The 22,979-nt window shown below is 40.4% G+C and overlaps 2 protein-coding genes across 4 annotated transcripts in view; one reads left to right on the forward strand and one right to left on the reverse strand.

Moving 5' to 3' along the window:
- Rps12 (ribosomal protein S12) overlaps nt 1-22,979 on the reverse strand; it is a 224,029-nt gene that overhangs the window by 26,489 nt on the left and 174,561 nt on the right. The gene's annotated exons all lie outside the window — the stretch shown is intronic.
- The window catches only part of LOC139819370 (uncharacterized), a 368,184-nt gene continuing 347,800 nt past the window's right edge, over nt 2,596-22,979 (forward strand). For both annotated transcript variants that reach the window (XM_071788652.1, XM_071788651.1), the window contains exons 1-2: nt 2,596-3,061; nt 3,389-3,436. In XM_071788652.1, coding sequence (XP_071644753.1) covers nt 2,924-3,061; nt 3,389-3,436 — 186 coding nt within the window. In that variant the 5' untranslated portion in view covers nt 2,596-2,923. The remainder of the gene's footprint in view (nt 3,062-3,388; nt 3,437-22,979) is intronic.

A 22,979-nucleotide genomic window follows, 5' to 3' on the forward strand; every position in this document is an offset into this window, starting at 1 on the left:
AGGGTGAAATGGATTACAGGAATGTGATTATAATATGAAATAGACGATCAGCTTTATTTTCCATTAATTATGATAATATCTGTAGACTAATCACAGGCAATAGCATTATAAAGAAGATCATGAATCCCGTGCTAATTATACAAATCGAAGATATTCTGGAGAATTTAGCAACTTCTTATTAATTTTTGTATGTAAGATTGATAAATAACAAAATTTTTCGATGAAATATTTTTCATCGACAAACTTCGCATCTATATGTTATTTTACTATTTTTTAAATGAAATTTAAACCACAAAACATGTGCGTGTAACTTTACTTTATAGAATTCAGTAGAACAAAAATATTTTCATGTTCATAATCGTTCATAATTATGTTCAACTCGAAAGTAAATTTTCTTTAAAAAATAATCGTATCTCTCGCAGAAGTACGTAAACATTTGATGATTTATACGCTTCGAATGTATCTATTTCTTGCATGACGCGTGGAAGTCGAGTTATAATTATATATTTCAATTGAAGCAAACGTTCTTATGATAATTATACGATAATATGATGTTGTCCTGTCTGTCCAGTTCATAGAAATTTGCCGCTAACGATTCTCCTATCGATTAATTATAATTATCGCACGGAAGCCACGAGGCATCGATACTCGTCAAGTGCGTGGTGCAATCTCATCGTATCGTCGAAGACGCTCTGCCATTGTTTACGGCGGTATCGAACTACATTAAAGTGCACGATGCACTTTTTTACGACGAGTTATTTATCGCATTCTCTCGTCAAGGTTTCGCTAAAACGTCCCGCAAAAAGCGTCATTCTTCGGCGCGTGAAGCGACAAGCACAATCTTGGTAATTCGTTTTGACTCGCGGCAAAAATGAGCGGATCTCTATATCGACTGATTACGAATTGAGATTATTTATAAATTCATGCATTTCATTCCAAGCTAGAAGGCACGAATATTATGAGTCAATCGACGCTATAAATATTGACGAGAAATGAAAAAGAACAACGCAACTCAACTTGTTAAAGTAAAATATATTGATTGTAGTTAAAGAAACACCAAAAAAACTGTATCGTTATGTCACAAGTTAAGAGAAACATAATACGCAATGATATGCTATTCTTAAAAAAAAAAGGTAATTTTAGGTATTATCGAGTATCATGTTCGCATACTTAAATATGCATTTATGTGCTTGTCTTTTTTGTCAAAGTAATTTACACTTTTTGCACGAGAAGAAAAAAAATCGGTATCAATGTTACGCTTTGCTTTCAGCCGTAGAAACACAACATCTTTTTGTTAGCGCTTTTTAATCCGTCCGGCGAGAGACAACCGCGCGAGCATGACTCGATGATTGACTCGCGGCCGGATAGCTGTGTAGCTGTATAATTAATTAGTGAAACGCAATCTCGATGTAAATGCGTTCATGTGCGTCGGTTAATGATCGAGCGACAATGTCGAGCGAGCTGGGCGTGATCGCGACAGCTTCGGACGTTTGTTTGATCAAGGTGTGTACTCGGCTCGCGAGTTTATTATGCGCCGTATGGCATTGAATGGTTAAACAGCCCACTTAAATAGGCGTATATGACCCCGGCGGGTCGCGAAAGACGAGTGAGCTGAAAGATCTTGACACGTTAATTACAAACAATAACGCGTTTGAAGCTCAGATATTAACTCGTTTTTTCTCTTTAAGTTGATCATTATTACAAGATTTTCGCGGAAGCGTATTTCGCGATAAATATAAGTAGATACAAGTAAGTCAGTATTTTTACATCGGCAGTTTAGTATTTCTCCTCAATTTCTTATATTTAACTCCATATCTTCGCCTTAATCGCTTTTAATTAAAGAAAAAGAGAATAAATAATGTAGTCAATTTTTTTTAAAAGAAATTTTCCGTGTGCCGCTATATTTTTTCATATTTTATATGTAATCTCTCTCGGAGAGATGCGGCGCTACGATTCAACATCGTTGCTTACGATGCGTCACAGCGCATCTTTTTCGACCAATGAATAATGATGTCAGACCAGGCTGCGTTCAGAAACATCACCCGAAGTGCTAAAAATCTATAGTCCACATAACATATGCTGTGCAGGATTTTCATTCGGGTGATGTTTCGGAACGCGCCCCTAGGGCCCGGCAATCATCCCGGCACCACTTGCTCCTCGGATCGCAGCGCGGAGTAGTGCACGAATCGACGGCGGTTTAGATTACGAAGAATTGTGACACATCGAATCATTTAATACATTTGCTTCACGGAATTAATACGGATCGGCATCCGTATTATATACCTCGTATATCCGTATTATATACCTCGGCAGGTATATCGCATTCGATAATACTCTCCATTACATTCTTTCGGATGATTGGTCTCGTAGCGAGACGCTTTTCGAATCTCAACCGCCAACTTGACTCGCGTCGTGTCGCGCGCGCTTCGGAATGACGTCACACGGCACACGGACTTTCGGGGATAAAGGAGCGGACCGTGAGTCGCGTGACGCCGCGACGTATTAATTAACGATCGCAGCCTCTATTAACGCCGTACGTTTAACTAATTCGTATTTCATCGTGTCTCGATATTTGGCGATCGTGGGTGACAGACCCAGTGTTCATATTGTTCATAAATCGACGATTTGATTGCAGTTAACCAAAATCGCCCGACAAGCAGCAAGCGTAGCGACGCCGCGCCGCGACGTTGGCGTTGCTCCTGGCGCGTGAAGTTGGCCGCGCGATTTACGAAATTCTCTCCGCCATCTTAGCGTCTACCTGCGGGACATCGCGAGTCGACGGGCGTCGAGCGGATCGTATAGAAAGGTTCTCGTAGCTTCTCCGACGTAATTCTTCCGTCGCCGTGTGATTAAGTACGCTCCGCGTCGCGAGATTAATTCCGGGAGTGCCGTGCATAGTGTCGAAAGTGTCGCGCGATCGTAAATGACGATATTTTCGTGCGTGAACGAGTCGAGGGAACGAGTGAGCGAGTGCGTCGACGGAGACGTGACATCGGAGAAGGACCGGTGGAGAGGAGGAGGGGGCCTGGGAGGCATCGGGCGACGGCGGAGCGACCGTGGGGTGAGTATAATTATGGTATTCGTTTTATTTTGCTGTCCCGTCAGTCCTGTGGCGGATTCCGCCACTTTCGCGATTTAACTCCGGCGCAATTTCGATCGGAATTCGATCTCCGCATATGCGACGAAAGATATATGTCGCGAACGTCGCTTCTGTCTTAAGGCCATTCTACAATACGTCGCGAATGCTCTGCGCGGTGCGTTTGCGACGTATTGTAGAACGGCCCTTATTCGCACGGTCGTAATATTACTTAACAATTTTCACGAGCGATAATTATTTACTATTGACTCTTGGACGCTGCTTTAATGTAAATATATTTTTATGTTACAGATCAACGCAGGGTTTACAACTTACAACTCCGCTGTTGCGCATCGGCCGGTGAGTGATTTTTTTTAATTTTATTTCAACGAGGCAGTGGATTTGTAAAAATTATATTACGTAAAGAAAGTGTATGTATGAGAAATGAGATATAAAAGAGTTAGGCTCCCCTATCCATTTCGAGGCAATAGATTATAATATAATTATTTTATTTGTGATATATTTATATATTTCTCAGTCTTTAATGTTTTAATTGTTTTCTGTAATAACTGCAGGAATAAATAATATATTCAGATATTTCATGAGATTAAGTAATACAGAGCACTTTACAGCTACATTAATTATCATTTTAAATACAAATTCTGATATAGCGCCTAATAATTGTTAGAAAAAGATTGTTTATAACTCTTAATAATAATATCTCATTTCTCATACATACACTTTCTTTACGTAATATAATTTTTACAAATCCATTGCCTAGAAAAGATTTTTATAATTGATGTGAATAAAACTGAGCACACACATGTGCCTGGTCAGCCTATTCTCGTTCCATTCCGCCACTCATATTGCCGAGAATCCGAGGCCTCATTCTTATCATTGCTTTCGACCGGTGTCGCGCGTAATTGACTCCGGGAGGCAATCGATGCCCGTTCGATTCTCATATAACTTACTCCACTATATCGTCGACGCATTACCCTGCCTCTCGATCGACTGTATAAGAAGGAGGGTTCGCGCGATATCTTTACGTTTCCCTCGTGCCTACGGCCGGGCGAATCGGTGCCCCGTGCCGGCCCGGTCTTTTCGCCGGCGCAGCAAGTAAAGACGTTTATCATTGTCGACGCCGCTCGTCGCCTCGGCGTCGTTCACGGTTATTACGGGTTATGAGCGTCGGTGGGAGGCGCGCACACGCCGCCGGTCGATATAAAGGGAGAAAGTGATGATCTCGAGCGCCGCGCGCTGGAAAAGCTTCATAAAGTAAATTACTATGTGCCGCACGTACATCTTATGAGGATTAAGGAGGGACGTATCAAGAAAGATCTCCGCCAAGAAAGGTCGACGTGGATTTTACCTTTCTCTTTCCCCTTTCATTTCATTCCCGACGTAGCCGCTCGAGAGATGCTTGAAAATCACGATGCTTCCTCCGGCCGGTGTATCTCCCTTCCCCCCCTCCCCCCCCGGCTCGGCTGTACGCTCTCGCCGATAAAGAGGGTGGACCGAAGGTAAGGGGGCCAAAACTAAGCGGAGTAACTCGTATAGATTACAACGTTAAGCGTCTGATAAATTCGACGTCGGGCTTCATTGGAATTTTTCTCGCGTAAGGACGCCGGAATTTTGCGAGACGCTCACGGCTTTATTCTCTCGCCGAGGATTTGCGACGGCTGTATGCGAGACATCTCCTTTACCGTGGGTAAATTCGAGCAATTTATAGTCTGTCTCGTTGCTATTAAGATGCAAACAAAAGATTTGAGAATAAACCTCGTTGGTCGAACTCGAAGCAGAAACGTTTCGAGTTTCAAGTTCGAACGGAGCTGACAGGTCCGTCTGTTCGATTGAATAGAAAACTGAGCGATTTAATTGTTGGGATATTAAAAAAAAGTTTAAGTAAAGATAATATATAAAAATATGAAAAAATAAATGGCTTTTGTCTGCTTCTTTTTGTCTTATTTAAACAAACAGTTCGAATTGTTTGACTGTATTTTTTAGATTTGAACAATTTAAAGTGACCGGGAGGATATTTATTCGTATTTTTATACAGTCACGATCGTTGATTGATCAATAAAAAAAACGCTATTTATATATGTATATTCGATATTTCTTGTAATAATACAGAATTGCTCGTATTGTATCGCGTATTTATTTAACGGCGTAAATAATTTTATGTAAAGACAGTGTCAAAATTGTACGGTAAATTAAAATTAGAAGCGTTTGTTTTTAAAATCATCATATCACATCGATTATTACTCTCTCGCGAACAATAGTTCGGTGCAAGCAAGGTATTTAAGTATTTCTCGTTTTTTTTTATCCCTTATGCAACTTTTTACATTAAAATAAATATCTCTATATATATATTTCGGTCTTTCTGAATGAGCGTTATTCCACGACAGTAGCTTTGAAAAGCTTAAGTTTTATTAGTTTCTGTATAAACGCTGCAGAAAGTGAATCATGATAAACGCAAAGTTTCATATTTATAAGGAGTTTCTGTCTGTTGTACGTAAATATCATTAGCAGCCGGATGTCCGTATCGACAAGCGTGTTTGGAAGTATATTATTGACGATGGAAGTTAAATCAAACGTCGCGTTTGTCTCGGTAAAATGATCTCGCCGAATTATCTATAGCACTGTCTGATGTAACAAAGTTTGACATCCAATAGGTACATGTCTCGAAATAACGATGTTATCGTGCTGTCTTTCGTTTCGCGCCGTTTGACTCGTCATAATGATGTTAAATTAGAAACCAATAAACCAAGTTCGACATCTTGTCACGTTCATCTATAAGATCAATGCTTGTGACTTTTTTTTGTTTCATCGCAAAGCGAATTGCTCGCATGGATTTTCTTACGCCGCGTAAAAGTCACGCGTGTCCTCGGATTATCCCGTTCTTAACGTTTTACCTCTCGCGTGCATGTGGTGCGTGCATGTGGTGCGAGGTGGCTCGAGACTCGGGCGTTTTATAAGACATAATTAATCGCAAATACGAGAAAGGTACGCGAACGTAGTAAAGGTGACGGCGGTGGAGGAACTAAGGACGATGGCAAATATTGACAGATAAAAGAAGAGACCGGACCGGGGAGGGCTCGCGACATGGCTGTGTGTGCAGTTTAATATTAAGGCTAGACTTTCCTCCGCAATCCCTCGGAATCTACCGGCGCGTTCTCGACTGTATTCTCCCCATTGAACCTGGTGCGCGCGTACTCAATACGCGATTTCCCCCCGTAAAACTTTTAATTACGAAGACTGGAATTAATTTCGCGCCGTGACGACAGCTACGTATAAAATGATCGTTAGATTATAATAAAGCAGGCGTATTCTCGTGTCGCCGTCTCGATTATTGATCGCCAGAATAGCTACATGGCTGGCTTTTGAATGCACATATTTCTACTGGAATATATTACGCGCTAGGATTATTGCGTCCATAAACTGGATGATTGACTAACAACCTGGATGGCATAATTATATTAGCGATTTTTGTCCATCGATAGAGATGTCTCACGATCTTGAGTATATAATGTGTGTTTAATTTACCTTACTTCTGATATTAGTCACAAATTATTAGTTAGTCATTAAAAATTTTAGTAATAAAGTTATTTAATTTTCTTCTTTCCTTTTTATAAAGATCTGTCGGGCAGTTTTCAATCATATTTTCTTGCAATCACATTTCCCGTTTACGTTCCATGATCAAGCGTAAACATTGCGCCGTTACGAAGTTTTTCCGCAAGATGCTCCTCGCCTGTCCCATGGGCTCTAATTTCAGACTCTTACTTAACTTAAGTTAATAGGACTACGGTTAACAGAATATATACACATAGAGAAACAGAGGGAAAAGTTTTTATTTTGCGTTGTTATGGCATCAATGAAATCTGTGCGGTAATTGATCGCGAAAGAGCTAAAAGTATTTCTCGCGATTAACGAAAGTATTGTTCGCGCATAACGAAGCAGAAGCGTGACATATGCGTCGGCCGAATATAAACTCGAATACCGTTATCGTGATTTCACGGAGCACGGAGCTACGGGGCGGAGGTGTGGCTAATTAGATAACTCCGCTAAACTTCACGTATTTTAATAATTTCAACCGAGATTCAATAGAGAGGCCGCCGCGCAATAATAAGCACGCTTATAGCGCGCGGCGCGCATTCGCGTTCCGGTTGATGACGGATCTCGTGCTCACACGCGAGGCAACTAAATTGGCCAAAGTTACTGTGAATTTCACGCCCCGGTGTAAAGCAGCTCGGAAGGAAAATTAAAGAGGATGCGACTGTGTGCCGGGGAGCGAAGCACGCAAGAAGCGGACGAAGAAAACGTAGCGCTGTAATTTCGCGCTTGGTAAGCTCCTCTAGACAGACCACGACGTACTCGCACGACTCGGCGTCGGACTCGGCAAAAACCGGTTTAGTAACCGAGGTTTAATTGTCTGTCTTCGAAGGTCTAATAGTTCTCTCTCTCGCGCCTGTCTTAATCAGATAACGAAGAAAATTAATTGTAAATCGCGCTACGATTTCTTTCGCGTTTATCACGAGCGGGAGTACTCTCTCTCTCTCTCTCTCTCTCTCTCTCTCTCTCTCTCGGATAAATTAAACGGATGAGATCAACATTAATTAGAACAATAGAATTAATTATTACTCAAGTTATATTACTTATATTATTAATGAGATCTTGCTACATTGATAAAGAAGATAATTATGACCGAGGCGCCGTTAAAGATGGTTAAATCTTCTGAATATATAGTTACTCGTGGAGCAGTATAATTGTTTGTAGTTTAATTCGTGATCTTAATAAAAAAGCGCAGAGAGAGAGAGAGAGAGAGAGAGAGAGAGAGAGAGAGAGAGAGAGAGAGAGAAAGAGAGAGAAAGAGAATTCTAAATATACGCGAAATAATGTTAATCAAGATACTTTGTCAGGGTATTTCCCGGAGTTTCTTGAGCTCGAGTTTTCCAAATGTTTACGCAACGCCGAGGCGAGCAACGCAAAGATGACAACGTGTTGTACGTGTATGCTTTAAAACGACAACTCGCGTTGTCGCGAACGTTTCTCGCGCGAGTCAGGAGCCAGAGAGACACATCACTATATTAAACTCTCTACCCGAGCTAGACAAAAATATGTGTGCGCGCACGGCTTGCTCTTGTTAAGCGTGCAATAGGCAGCCCGGGACGCTTAGTCCGCATGGGGCAACAAAACACACGGGAACTTCTAGGGAACTTCCGACCGTGGCTTGAAATCTTGTTAAATAATTTAGCTCTTTTGTGTACCCTCCTCCAGCTTCTTCCTCAAGCTTGCTGCACGCCCGGCTTCTCTAAATGTAAAATACGCATGACTAAGCTCTTTATTGTGACTTGATATCCCATTTGCTGAAAGCGCTCTGTTGCAATTGGGATTAATAATCTCTCTCTGTAACGTGGACTCCCTTTGCGCCTTTGTCTCGTTACATCGCCGTCGAAAACTATTACGTAACCGAAAAAATCCGCGCAGCTTTGACAGAGATGTACTTATGAGAATTTTATAACTTAATGGATGCTCTTCTCATTTAAATGACTTTTAGCGACACTTGTGTCTATTTGAATTAGCTCACGTCAATAGCTTACGATAAATGGAAAGCATTTATTATACTCACAAATTGATGTCACATGCTACAATGTCTGCAATAACATAAAAATATTTTTAAACTTTTGATATTTTTTAATAATTCTTATTATTTTTAATGTGCTGTTTTTTCAATTGAAAGAATAATAGCATTTTATTTAATCCTAATATCCATTATTTAATTTAAGAAAAATTTTACTAGTCGAAGTTTGAATCATTTATAATCGTAAAAGTGAATTAATTTTACAATTGGTTAAACTTATTTAGCTAATTTAATTTAATTTAATTGTGTATTTAATTAAACTCTTCCTCAATTTAAACATAATTTTAATTTCAAGATCTATATCTATAGATTTTTAGAGACGTGCTACGTCCAGAACGATACTTTTAGTCAATATTTTTGATAGATATTTTCATGTGAAAATTATGCCACTTAATTAAATTATTAATTTTAAATTATCCCTGATATTCTGCGAGTTATTAGATCCAGATTATTCATTGTGCTAATAAAAAGTGTGACAATTGAAATTATAATACCCTTGAAATAGTTATACCACTTCGACACTATATGTCTATGATTATATACCAAACTCATATCAGACTTTAATATTATGTAAATATCTGATGTAATATTTTATCTACTCAGAAATAACTCAAAATCTATTTGAGCTATTTAGGTTCATGGAATTCTAAATTATTGGCTCTCACTATTTATAATATCATATTAAATAAGGACAATCCATTTTTATACGTACTTTATTTTATAACATTAATACAATATACGAATTATATTACATAATTTTTTGTCACAAAGAAGGACTACATTTTTTGAAAGTTTTGGAAAGTTTAATACAAGTTTTAAATTTCTTCTTATTCTTCTTTTATTATTAGATACAATGTTTTGCTAAACATTTTGCTCGATTATTCACTCTTACTATAAGCAAAAGTTGATCACAAAGTACTTAAAAGAAATTATTTTATTAATTTCTACATTTTTATACATTGTTATAAAATGAAAAATTTTTTATGTCTTTATAACGCATATCAGCAGAGCGCACAACGAGAAAACGGCACGTTCAAAAAAATTTTTTCGTGTGTATTCGAGATTTCTACGAGATGCAAGAAAACTTGCGGAAGTCGCCGGGTTAATTGAAGTTCACGCGAGTTTAGTCGCGCTAAAAGGGAGCTAACCCCGCGAGAGGCAGATGAAGAAAAGGCGGCTGGGTTCCGCAAGTAGTAGCGGAGGTGACATAAGGGCCGGCGCAAATAAGGGATGAACCGTCTCTCAATGGTATAGTCGCGGCGCGGCCGCCTCGTTGCATTTAAGTATAAAGTTACTAATGGATGTAGCGGCGTTGCGCGGAGGCGACACAAACAGCTGGCGGGTCTCGGTATAGACAACGACAAACGCGGTTAGCGAGCGACGACATAACTCGCCCGCTAGAAAATGGAAATGGCGAGAACCGAACGGCTGGCCGGCCGGCTGTCCGTCCACTTGTAATTTCGAACTACTGAACGCGATACATCGCTAATTATATAGCGGCATGCGAGCGCTCGGCGGCCGACCGCGGAATTTTATCGTACAAAATGTTGTCAGCGTTTAATTTCCTGCTAACCGCTAGTCGAACAAACCTTCGGTGGAAAACACATACGGAATGCGTACACTTTGCCTTTTCCAATGGGAAATGAATTGCGTCATAGATAACTTCAGATTTTTTCAAGGAATCGTGAGTTTTTTCACGAATCGATCAGTGCAGTCTAGTTTATAGCTGTCGTGTAGAACTTAACATAGATAAATGTATTTTTTTTTAATCAAAAAACGAATCATGAAAGGTTGTAGCCAAGTAAATTTAGAATCTTGAAGATTTGAAGCCTAATCTTGAAACTTGAGCATTAATTTACAGAAGAAAAATGGAATAAAAATTCAAATTATTCTGCTCATAAACATATATCTGAATTTAATGTATATATATTATCGTCCGCTATAACTTTATTGTAAGATTAAAGCTCTTTTGAGAAACTTTCGGTCGGTAATCTCGCAGTATTTTGAACGGCACTGCATTATTGCTACTTATATGCAGCATCCGCAGAGTTGCGGACGGAAAGTTCCCTCGTGTAATAGTGGTGGTCGCCTATTAACAATTCCGTATACACATTTTTGGGTCACGAGTAGCAAGATAGAGACTGCGACCATTACGCGAGTCTGCAGCTCGTTGTGGCGTAAATGCACTAAGAAGCCAGTACGGCGGGCAGAATGAGCCCAACACCCAAGCCTAAGCTTCATTAAGAACTTACTCGGCCGTCCAATGGCCGTGTTTGTTCACTGAAGTTCCGGCTACGTGGTAAGGGGTCTAATACATGTTTACACACGAGACGACGACTTTACGTCGTTGTCCCGCCATTTACATTATCCAACGCGGTGGCAGCTCACATTACGGTGTAAGCCGGGCGTTCTTTAAAATTTAATTACGCGGCCGCGGCCGACTTTGAATGAATCTCTTGTGAACTTCGAGTAGGTGTGGCGCTCTCATTACGGGTCTTAAGAACGCCTAAGAGCTTCCATTATGTAAGATTTTTTAAGTACCGGCAAAGAGAAAGAAAGAGAGGGAGGGAGGGAGGGAGACGGAAAAATTAAGTTGCCGCGGCGCCCGCTAAGTACGCTTAAGCGTCTGTAAGGAAAAATGGAATAAGAGCCACATCTCAGCTTTTCCGAAGTCCTTAACAAGTGCCGCGAAAAAGGCGCGAGAGCCGCGCAACGTGCTCGATAAATTACGCTCGTGTTTCGAAAATTCGTGCCGTCGACCGTCGTCGACGGAAGCCGGAAGCTCCGGAAGAATGGAACGATTAATGAGAGCCCCGTGTGCCCGCGCTTTCGAGTCTTCGCACGAGAGTCGCGAGAACCACGAAGACGATGATGCAATCCAATGAAACTGTCGTTTACTTATACGTGAACGGCGTGTCAATGCTTGCCGATCGTCCCGAGATACATCCATTACCCTTCTCGGCCTTTCGCGTCATGATTCTATCGGAGGGTGAAAATTTCCTCGCATTTTCGAACGATAGCAGAGGTTTGACTCGCATTCCCCTTATGGCTTTTTAAAAAGTTGACGTTAAATTTTATTATAAGGGAAAAAATTTCAAGAATTTCATAGAACAGTAATTTTTCAAGTAATTATTTTTAGAGATTGATACGTTTTAGAGTTTAGAGATGGTTGTTATATCGTATATGAATATATGAGAATTTGATATCGCGAAGCTAACGAATGTCACTACGAACAATGATTATTTTTCACCTCTTTATTTCCGGGTTTTCTTTGTGGAACTTATTGAGATTTTTGCGTTGCATAAATACCCGCGAGCGCATCCGCGGTAACGTAGTTGAAATTGCTCGATAGCTATCCCCCAAAGGAAATTTTCATGCGCGAAACTCTTTCCCAGTAATTGAGTCAATATTTTCTCCCTGACGTTGAAAAAGTTTTAATCGCCTTGTCGGGTGCACCTGAAATCGATAGCGACAAAGACTCGGCAATATCGCAATCGCGCGAGAAAAAAAAACTTTAATTTTAATAGATCGTTTTTGAAATAGATCTTTAATGTACTTAGAGCAATTCGGTTTTAATATATTGTGAAAAAAATGTCGAATGTAACGGCATGCGAAGTTGTACATTGAGGATAATATGTGAAACAAAGAAGAAATTTTAGAAACAATGTCTAGAAGTTTGCGCATCTAGAGAAGTTCTAGAAGTTAATATTATCTCTCAACCGGCTAAAATAATAATCCCTTTTTTCGACGCCAACAACTTTCTCAATTCGCCAACAGACGGTAGACTTTGTAAGCTTAAATGTAGCTGTGTCACAAACATTCTGCAAACCATTATAAAACAAAGTTGCGGTATTAATTTTTACGGGCCGATTAATTTTTAATTTAAACCGAATGTAGCTTATTTTTACATCCGACTAAACATATACAAATATCAAATCCCGCTTAACCCTTCATTGCACACATTTTTTTTTAAACATATATTTTGCTGGATCTTTAGTGTGTGGGATTTTTTAGGATCGCTGATTGAAAATCTCAAGTCAAAATGGTAGATCTAATATAATTGACGACCAAATTAAAAAAAAAATTAACTCTGGCTTATACCTAACTAAAATTTGACACGTACATGCATACGTCGACAAGGGAGACACGAGGACTCGGTATCGCGAAGGGGTTAAATTGAGCACGATTAACGTTCAGGCGATGCTCCAACGGATTGTAGTAAATGAATCACCGGGAATCGTATACACTGGTATTATGAACGACAAGAGGGGGTGCGTTACACGCTCGTTCGCCACCGCAACGAGCGACACGGGCAGAAGCGCGCTTGTAAATTTGACCGCAATATATTCGTGGAAATGGTGGAGCAATCACGCGGCAGCGTCATCCGCTCGAACGTAATGAACGATTTAAGTTGGGTCCATTGTCGATCCGACTGTTCGCATTAGCGCTCTTTGCTCCGAAAAGGAGCCCGCGGTTCGAGTCGCGCTTTATTTCCTCGTTTTGTAATATCCACGTGTGCTCTGCCTACATATATTTCATAATATTATGCAAAGAAGCGAGAAGAAATGTAGGTACATTTGCCGCTCTCAAACCCGGCGCTTTCGCCCAGGTTTTTAAGCGTCGTGCATCTTGCGCCCAGGCTGTTTATAGGCTTTGCTCAACGATATAAGTACGCACGGTACCAATATGTTTCTCATATTTTTCTTTGCTTCGCGGGGGCGAGAGGCGCGAGCGCGATGATATACTTTTCCGAAAACAGTGTTGTCCGACACCGGTCGGTCTATGTTGAGCATATGTGTATACATATACAGGGAAGTCCGCATTATATATTTATACCCGTAAGCCGAGCGTTTGCTGGATATTTACGACAGATTGTCCGGTTAAGCGGCTTTTGCCGTTCCAATATTCTCGAAAGAGGCTGCGCCCCGACGAGCCTTCGGTTCGCTCGCGACGTACGGGGGGGAATATAGTTTTATACAACGTCGCATACGGTGCATTATTGCTTGCAAAATAAATCGCGCAGTCGATACCGCGGCGATCCGCCAACTTAGCGATAACAGTCGCCGTTGTAACGATGCAGTCGACATAGCTGGTGAAACAAAGGGAAATTCCACGTTTCACAGAGCACCGTACTTGTTCAAATATGACGACCATTAGTCGTTACTTGAGGCTGTTTGTACTTGAGCGTAACATCGATAATGACATCGATATCAACGTCGCGGATACAAGCAAAAGTTAGCGTGTACATTCGCATGTCGACATAATACGGTAAAGATGTTTCTTTGATTTAAATTTATCCAACGTAGAAATAAAATGGGATAATTTTTTTATTGAACAATCCTCTAAAAATTAATTAAAAGATGACGATAGAAAAATATTTTAATTATTTTATAAATTATCATTGTTACCATTAGCTAAACAGCAAGATAACCAAGTTTACCTTGAAGAAACATGAAATATTTTGACTTTGTGACAAAGTATATTGTTATTGCAGGACTAATCATCGATAACGAGACATAGATAAGATAAAGTGGCAATCTCCGTTGTCTCGACATGTTTGCCGTCAAAGTGGGCAATCTCGCGATATTACATGGAGAACACGGAGAACCGTTTGTTATTGCGCATTCATCCCTCGTCAAGGGAGAGAAACTATGAACGGCAAGAATACATCGCCAGCAGTATTCTAGCAGCTGTTATTAATCCACTCGTTTGTCACAGACGCTTATCTTGCTCGATCCTGCTCGTCCCGGTGTCCCTTTGCGGATATTTCCTCTTCTTTTCGCTGCTCATAGTCCCGCGCGTTGTAATCCTGCCAGTTCGTTCGCGGCGATTACAGAAACATTGCATTTACATCGCGGAGCAATTCCTTTTCTGTAATATCTTCAGCGAGTTTATGATACAACGAGTACTGTCTCATGTATCTCGTGTATATATCTTTCTCATTTTGACTGTTTAAACAGGTATTTCGCGATTATGTGAATGTTAATAAATAAGTGTCTTTAGCGACTTCACTTTATTAAAAATTAATAATACGAGTTTTGCGTAACGTTTGTTATATGAGTCGCTCGGAAACTTTCTATTATATTTTTTTATACCCGCGCGTTTCACAATCGGTTCATGAGGTCACAAAAAAGTGACTTACTTGATTAAAGCACGGTGAAAAATTGCTCTCGCGCGATTTTATTGCTTCTCTTGGTACAGTAAAAAGGTTAAAGGGGTTAAAGAGAAAGGACATACGGCTAGCGTACGTTTTTTGGGGCTGGTGGACATATTTATTTCTCCACCCTTTATCTTCGCACGCGGCGCTAGGGGCACCGATAGCCACAGAGCGTTCGGAAGCGGCAGACTAGCCGTAATCGATCGGGTCGAGCCAGTGATTAGCGTGTAATCGAATAAGGCCGAGCGATCGTCGATTAGCGATAACCGATAGCCATCCCGTTAGGTAACCGATAAATTGCACACACTCACGTACCAACACTCACGTCGCTCCGGGCTGTTGTATAACCCGAATTGAAAGCGGAAGAGAAGGGAGAGAGGGGCACACCGAGGTTGTGGAACCCCCACGGGTTCCGCGGCGAAGCTGTAAGTTGACGTCGGACGACGGAGCAGCTGGTGCGAGTCCCCCGTTTAATATTCCGCTTAATTCAGCAAATAGCAATGCAATGGGACGCAAGGATTCGGCAATGGATCGCCCGAATTGTTCCGCTCAACGGTTTCGCATTTACGTTTCGCGAAATGGGCATCACCTAGGGTATCAAGATCGACATTCAAGTGCAAACCAGTAAATCGCCCGGCAATTGATCGCGGTTTAATATTCAAACTACCTCAGAAGTCGTGTAGCTTCTCTTTACAAAAAGATAATATCGCTTTAATAATTAGAATTAACGGTAAAATAAAAAAATCTTTCCTACTAAATAAGAATATGTAACTCAAATGTAACAATGTTTTGATTGCCTCATTTCGGATTGCACTTTGTTTATTCTTAAAAAGTTTTTCTTTTCTGGACGGTTGATTGCATTTCAATTCAAAATGTGTTCTCTTTTCTTTCTTTTTCCGTATTCGATAAAGGTAAAATTCTATTCGCTGCGGCGGAATCTTTTCGGGATGCTTCGGGGGAATCGGCAAAAATCGGTCCGCACTTTAACGCTCGCAGATTAACAGAAAATTTATCACGACGATTTATATACGCGCGGTTTAAAGGGCGAATCCGCGAAAAATAGGGGAAAAACGAACATGACGGCCTGGGATACACCCTCTTACTCCCGGCGCGCGCTCCGTCATGGAGAAACCCGTAAGAAAACAGGAAACCGAACTCACTCACGCTTCTTCGACGCTTCTCGCAAAAACGAAGGAAAAGTGCTGCCAGGGGAGAATTTCAGTTCCTTCTGTTTGCTTGTCCCTAAGGGACACGTAAGAGGAACGACGGTTAAACGTTTCACGTCGACGGTTCTCGACGCAATCCTCCACACCTATAGGTAGAACAGCGTTATTTTACTTGTTGTCGCGAGTATCATGACTTGTAATGCATATTATATCGTCACGAGTATGCCTGACTTTAAACTTTTAAAGTAATATTGCTACTTATGATGGAATAAGAAGTAGGATAACGGAGATCATTTATAACGTTGCTTAAAATTGCAGTAGATAATTTAAAGAAAGGAATCATTGACTTTACTAACAATAAATTACAAGAGAAAAATGAAAGGAACAGAAATAGAAATTTAAAAGCTGAATTATATACAAGGCTCAGAAAACTCGGTGAAAATCTTGTTAGTTGTCAGTGATAAAAATGTAGATTATTTAAAAAAATATTATAACTCTGTAAATTTTTCATTTAGTAAGTATTTTAGAAATACGTTTTACGAGTTCAAACTTTAAGAAAATATAAAATGTAGAGAAACGATATTTTTAAAATTATTTTAAATAAAAATAGCCGTTGATACTAAAAGTATTATTACAATCCTTATTTAAGATATTCGTGATAATGAATTTCTTAATTATCAGGAATGTTTAATTGTTATATCAAGATCTCCCTCGTTTTTTTCCACAGTAAAGTTTCCTAGATCAACTTACGATCTCATAGAATGTATCTAATTTTTTTACCTATTTTTATTTTTATCGATATGCTCTTCTTTCGATATGCGGCTAATAAACACGTGGGCCTGTGCGTGCGCGACGTCGCGGCTCGAAGACGAAGAAATTCACTTGTAAATTCACGAGACAATGGCGGGCAAGAGAGGCGACGGCAAGACCGCACACTGTAATTCCGCTTCATCGTTTCCCAAGCACGACATCGGCGCAGCCGATGGAAATTTAGGTTTTTTTTCCGCGCCCCGTTCACTCAGCCCCTACCTTATCGCTCCTCTTTTAAACTCTTCATCTTCCTCGCTTCCTTCGCTCCGCACAGAGGTGGATCTATGTGGAAACAACTTAGAGCTTTACAATGTCAATATTTGAAATTTATGTATCAAGCGAGATAAAGTAGAAAAAAGCGTATGCTCCGTTTGCTTCGGACATGCAAAATTGGAACGCCTGATGAGAAAGCTTAAATTTTGTTTTGTTTAATTCCACAAAGAGGGTGCGATTTTATATTTTTGCAAAGCGCGTCGATATAAATATAGCTAGTTACTTCCCATTAAGAGTCTGAAAAAAGTATCAGACATTTGAGTCAGGATCCATTTCTGTGTCTCCGCTCTCTCTCTCTCTCTCTCTCTGCCGGTTCGTATCTCTTCTTCTCGTTGCATGTAAATTTTCCTTGCATCCCATGCGCTCTTTCGCCGTAAGCTATACATACTTTTTCCTTTTCTTCGAATTTCCCTTTACGTGTGTACGGAAGAACGGCACGATGTATGTACCTACGACGAAGGCGATGCGATTTGAAATTCAACGATGCCGGACGCGACGCGCGCTGCGCCGCTCGTCCTTCTTGTGTCGGACCATTGTTCTGTTGCCACAGCTGTGGGTACCAAAGCTATCGCGTGTCCTCGCGAGATGTACTATCCTTCCGGTTGGATTCCGCGAGACTGCCGTTACCGAAGTACAAATGTTACTGGTGCCGTTTGGACATTTCGTACGCGCCGTCGAACAAGCTTTCGGGCAATTAAGCTTTAAGAAGCGTAAATATGTAAACGACACGAATGAATGAATTAAATTTTAATCGTGCGACAACCGCGATATTGATTTAGCTTACAAATGTTTATTTATTTATTAAGATAGCTCCTTCCGACAACACATCCGGAGTCGCCCGTGTACGTTCGCAACTTTTCTCCTTCGCTGCTTGAAAGGTAACTTCGCATCGCCATTCCCCGCTCATATCCTCACTGCATTAAAGTTTTCTTTTAGAGAAGGGCGTTACTCACATCACTAAAAGAGTCTTTTAGAAATTTATAAGGTATCATATGGCACGAACATAAATGATCTATGCCATCTTGAGTTACATTTTATATAGATACATATTATATGCACGATCTTTCAAAATATTAATTTATTAATGTTCACATTAATTTTTCATTTTCAATTGTCGGCATCATTGTTCTCTCTCATTGTTTACAAGAATCAATTCTGATACGGGGAGTCACGTACATGCGGCAAAACGAATTGCAGGAGCGTGACGTATAACACTACTTTCACCATTATAATCGACCAGAGAACTTTTCTCCCCAAGCTTTATTGCATTAGCAATGCAACGTCGATCGGGTGCAGCGGCGCAGATGGTTTTTCGTGATATCGTATCGTCCTATCTAACGTCCTTGGCACGAGTTTTACCGTGCAAACGAAGACGAGAGTAAGAATGGTAGGGAGACGTACGAAGTCGAGGGGGATGAAAGAGAGGCAGGGAGGGAGACGGCTCTCTCTTCGGGGTGATGGTGGTACATCTTCAGCTACATAGTTACTGAAGTTAATGGAAAGAAGTCGAGGCAGCTTCTTGCGCATTAACAATTCGAAAGGGCCTTCTATTCCTTTTTCTCCCCTCCCTCCTTCCTTTCCTTTTTCGTCAAAGTCGCGCACCGCTCGCCGTAAAATTCTCATTCGAAATGTAGAAAGGCAATCGCGATGACACACTTTGCTTCTCTCCTCACGGTTTTGCGCCGTTTCGCGTTTCGTTAGCGCCGTAATGGCTGATGAATAATCCCCGGCAAATGAATTAAGAAAAAAGATGTCGCCGAGCGAGCGGGCACGAGCCTTCTCCTCTCACCACTGTGGGCGGCTTTTTTTCCCTCCTGAGTTATAAATTTCCGGGCTATATGCCGGTAGTTAATAGAGACAATGAGAAAATGAGGTAGCCCGCGCTATCGTTGAAATATCGCGCTCGCCACTCTCGTAAATCTGAGATTCATCTTATTTAAGCGCGAGGCACGTTCAGTGTCACCCTCCTAAATAATCTTTTTCGCGCCTGGAATTAATTAGGTTGCTGCGAGCCGGCGCTAAGTCACGTTCTAACGGAGGCTCAACATGACGTAATATATACATTCGCGTGTTGCGTGTAAAAACATTGCAACCTTTAATTTTTTTTAAAATAATTTCAACAAATCGCATTTTATTTGAATATTGCACATCTGATATAAATATGTATACATATACATTTATATTATAGCAAATATGCAATTTTCTTTTAAAAAATATGTTGTTATTTTCATTCTTTTATTAGCATTGCATGTAATTTCCTTGATACAATTGGTTAAACGCAGTAACTCACATGCAGCAATATAGTTATTGAATGAGTTAATAATTTATCCCGGCAACAATCCGCTTCGCGTTGTCAAGCGCAAGACAAATGTGCAGACTGATTGTATTTAAGAAAATCATGGAAATCCGCCGCTAGAAGGGTGTGACCGAGCTCTTTTCCGTGGTCGATTGCGCGGAGGAGTGAGCCAGTACAATTCCTTCATCCCTCTTCATTAATTATAGAGCTCGTTTGGGGAGTTAATTGCTGCTACGATACGTGTGAAATGTTAATGATCCAGACGAGGTGACGACGACGCCAAGGTTAATACCGAGCTTCTATGTCGACGCCGCGCCGTGCAGAAACATTCAAGCCACAATCTGATCCTCCCAAAATAAGTTCGTCAGTTTTAGTTCAAAATATTCATGTAAAATAGCATTTCTAATAATGTAATAACACGAGCCAAAAAGAAAGATTCGTATTTTTAGCATGCTGTCTTAAATTTAATAAGTGTGACATAATTTAAAATATCGCGTATTTAGCACATATATTTAATAATCAATTATACTTTTTCTGGGCTGATTAACTATAAAAAGGTTGGCAAAAAATAGATTATCGTTATAATTTATTGAGTAATAAAACCACGATTTTTTTAGTGTGTCACAAGAATAAGAAAATGTATAGTGATGATAATTCTCCTTCAATTGAGATATAATTAAACACTTCTCTTTTTAGATAATTTTAAATAATTGTTACTATTTTATTTACTTATCTATAAATAAAATTGAACGCTATAACAAGCATATATTTGTTAAGGGCCAACAAAAAGTTGTATTGCGACTTTTTTGCAAGGATGCTTCCACAATATTTTCGCGGGAAATTTCAATTGTTGCAGTAGAGATCGGCGAAATATCGGAGAAAAAATCGATGCAATTTTCGGCGCGATCGACGATATACATACTCTTTTTCCTTGTGATGATACGTCCCGCGTTACCGATTCGCGGAGAGTGTCGTTAAAAATTGATCCGTCGGAGTAAATGCCGGACGAAGTGAACAGAACGATCGACGGTTTTTACTCCGGATTTTGGTATCAGGCAAATCCCAGATGCGTCAATAATCGACGTGCCCATCGTTCACCGTAGCAATTTTACGAGCCTCGTTATCACTCGCGCGGACCAACGTCGAAGCGACAGTATCGCCGAAAAGCCTCCTCTTGCACGCACTCATCCACGGACAGTTGTGGTTCCGAACCGGGACTAATTCATGGATTCGAGAGAGATTAATTGGCAGAGAATCAAAAGTGCCGTCGCGCTGTCAGCATCGATATCACGACAGAAGAAAGCGTTTTTTTTTATTTCGATTAAAATAATTTTTTCTTCGAAACCATCGCGCTACGTTGAGTAATTTGTCTTTTGAAATCGATATGTTGGATCTTTCATACCCACACAAAAATATTACATTTGTAATAATATTATAAAATTAAGATAGTAAAATATTTCCACAATGGATTTTTTAACGAGCTTAAAAGTCAATTCTCTCTCAGGGCAGCGAAGAATTTTCGTAGAATGATTAAAATTTTAAAGATCATGTTATAATTATATGACACATTTAACATTATTAAAATTTTATCCCAAAATTCAGAAATATTTTTACGGACACACGTGAGCCCGTTGTAATAGAAATATGTAACGCGCGTAAGTGGACAAGTAGCGTGACACTCAAAGAAATGGAGCAGATGTATTTTCTTACGTAATTCGATCCAAGAGTGATGCATGGGCCAATTCATCATCGCATTCAGTTGCATACGTCGCGCTGATCGTTGTAACGGAACAAGTTTTACTGGCACATACACGGAGCTATCTTTTCTTGCCAATTCTTCCTCGATTTTCTCTTCTGTATGCTATAGAATATCGTATATCCGGTTGTTTAACCGCGCAATGGATTATACGAACGTGAGATTCGAACTAATGCCGAATGTTCCGCATCGCCGATGATTTTCAGTTGGATAAACTGGCCGAGTGCTCGGCGGAAGGAAGCGACGCGGGAGAAAAGTTGCGAAAACGATCGTCCCGCACGGCGCATACTGTTCATGACCGGCCCGAGGAAACTTTGATCGTTCAGGACAAAGCGAATTCCAAAAAGGAAGCGGGCAGGCAAGGGTGAAGGAGAGAGAGAAAGAGAAAGAGAGAGAGGGAGGCTGTGTCGCGAGAAAAATAGAGAAACACTTGTACGCAAGAACGAACGTGACCCACCCTCTGGGATGTTCCGAAACTTAGGCAATAAGGCGACAGTCAGTTGCAGAAGGTCGTGCGGATAGTTTCGGAAACTTGCTGCGCGCGCGGCAGCAGCCGTTTTCCGGCTCCTACATTTCGGTAATAATCCGTCGCTATTTATTAACCTATTCTCTTGATTCGCGTCCGTTCTTTCCGTCCTCCTAGCTTTTCTCACCTTCGTCTGGTAAAAGCAGTCGAGAGAAACTCGCGCATAGGTCGTAACAAATTCCCGAGTATTATAGAGTTCACAAAAAAGTAAATTAGAAGAGTTTCATTATTTGCTTGCACGTTGAAGATAATAAAAAAATATAACTTTTAAATATTTCTACGTGCGTCTAAAATTAAACGGCAATATGCTTCAAACATGCTTCAAACTGGATGATACCTAATTATTTTTTGTTAATTAATCTATTAATTATTAATCTATTCGTGAAGTTGCATGATTATAAGTGGAACAAAATTCTTTTATTTCCTGTAGGGTCAGGGCCCTTTTGTTTCCTCCCTGTTTTTCACACGCGGCGTAATTTTTATATTCATTAACGCCATTAGGGAAGCACGTGCAACCTCACCTTCCAACGGTAGAAGGGTCGGCGAAATGAGAGTCGACATTGCGCGACGTCTGACTTGCGGATCAGAACAAAGCGACGCTATTTCGAATAATTACAACTCGTCCTCACTGTACAAAATTTTTTTCAACCTCTGTCGAAAATCGCTTTCATTCTTCTCATACTCGTCACTGCAACGTTTCAAACACATAGATTGTTCTGCTACTAAACCCGGCTATCTTACGTAACGATACGAATACAGAAAATAAATGCGAGAGAAAATATTGAAAAAAATATTGCAAAGTTTTTTTATCCGAGATTATTTTTTACAATTTGTACAAACACATCTATGCCAACTTTTATTTGAACAATAGAGATGTAAGCTTTTACACAGTATGGGAGTTTATTCCGTCCGCAATTATAGATCTTATTTTTAGAGCACATTCTATGCTTTTATAATGATTAACTCTCCAATTCCGACAATTCTTAAATAATTTTTGAAGGTACCGCGAAAGTATCCCTATATCTCGATTTGGATGTGAAAAGTATCATTCGTGCCAAAAGAATGGACATCGCAGTAAATTAAATCGGAGAAGTGTGTTACGCCGGGGAAATAAAAGCAGGTAAACCCGTTATGCAAGTTGCGCCGGTGGTCACGGTCCCTCGCAGATCCGTTTACGACGGGAAAGAATGACAAAAGGAAAGCGGGGCGCGACGGATAAGCGGAGAAGAGAGCGCACCTAGTTTGAAATTTCAAATTCATTTACGGTCCCGCTGCCGAGTT

This window comes from Temnothorax longispinosus, chromosome 9 (assembly GCF_030848805.1).
Source record: "Temnothorax longispinosus isolate EJ_2023e chromosome 9, Tlon_JGU_v1, whole genome shotgun sequence".
In the NCBI taxonomy this organism is placed as follows: domain Eukaryota; kingdom Metazoa; phylum Arthropoda; class Insecta; order Hymenoptera; family Formicidae; genus Temnothorax; species Temnothorax longispinosus.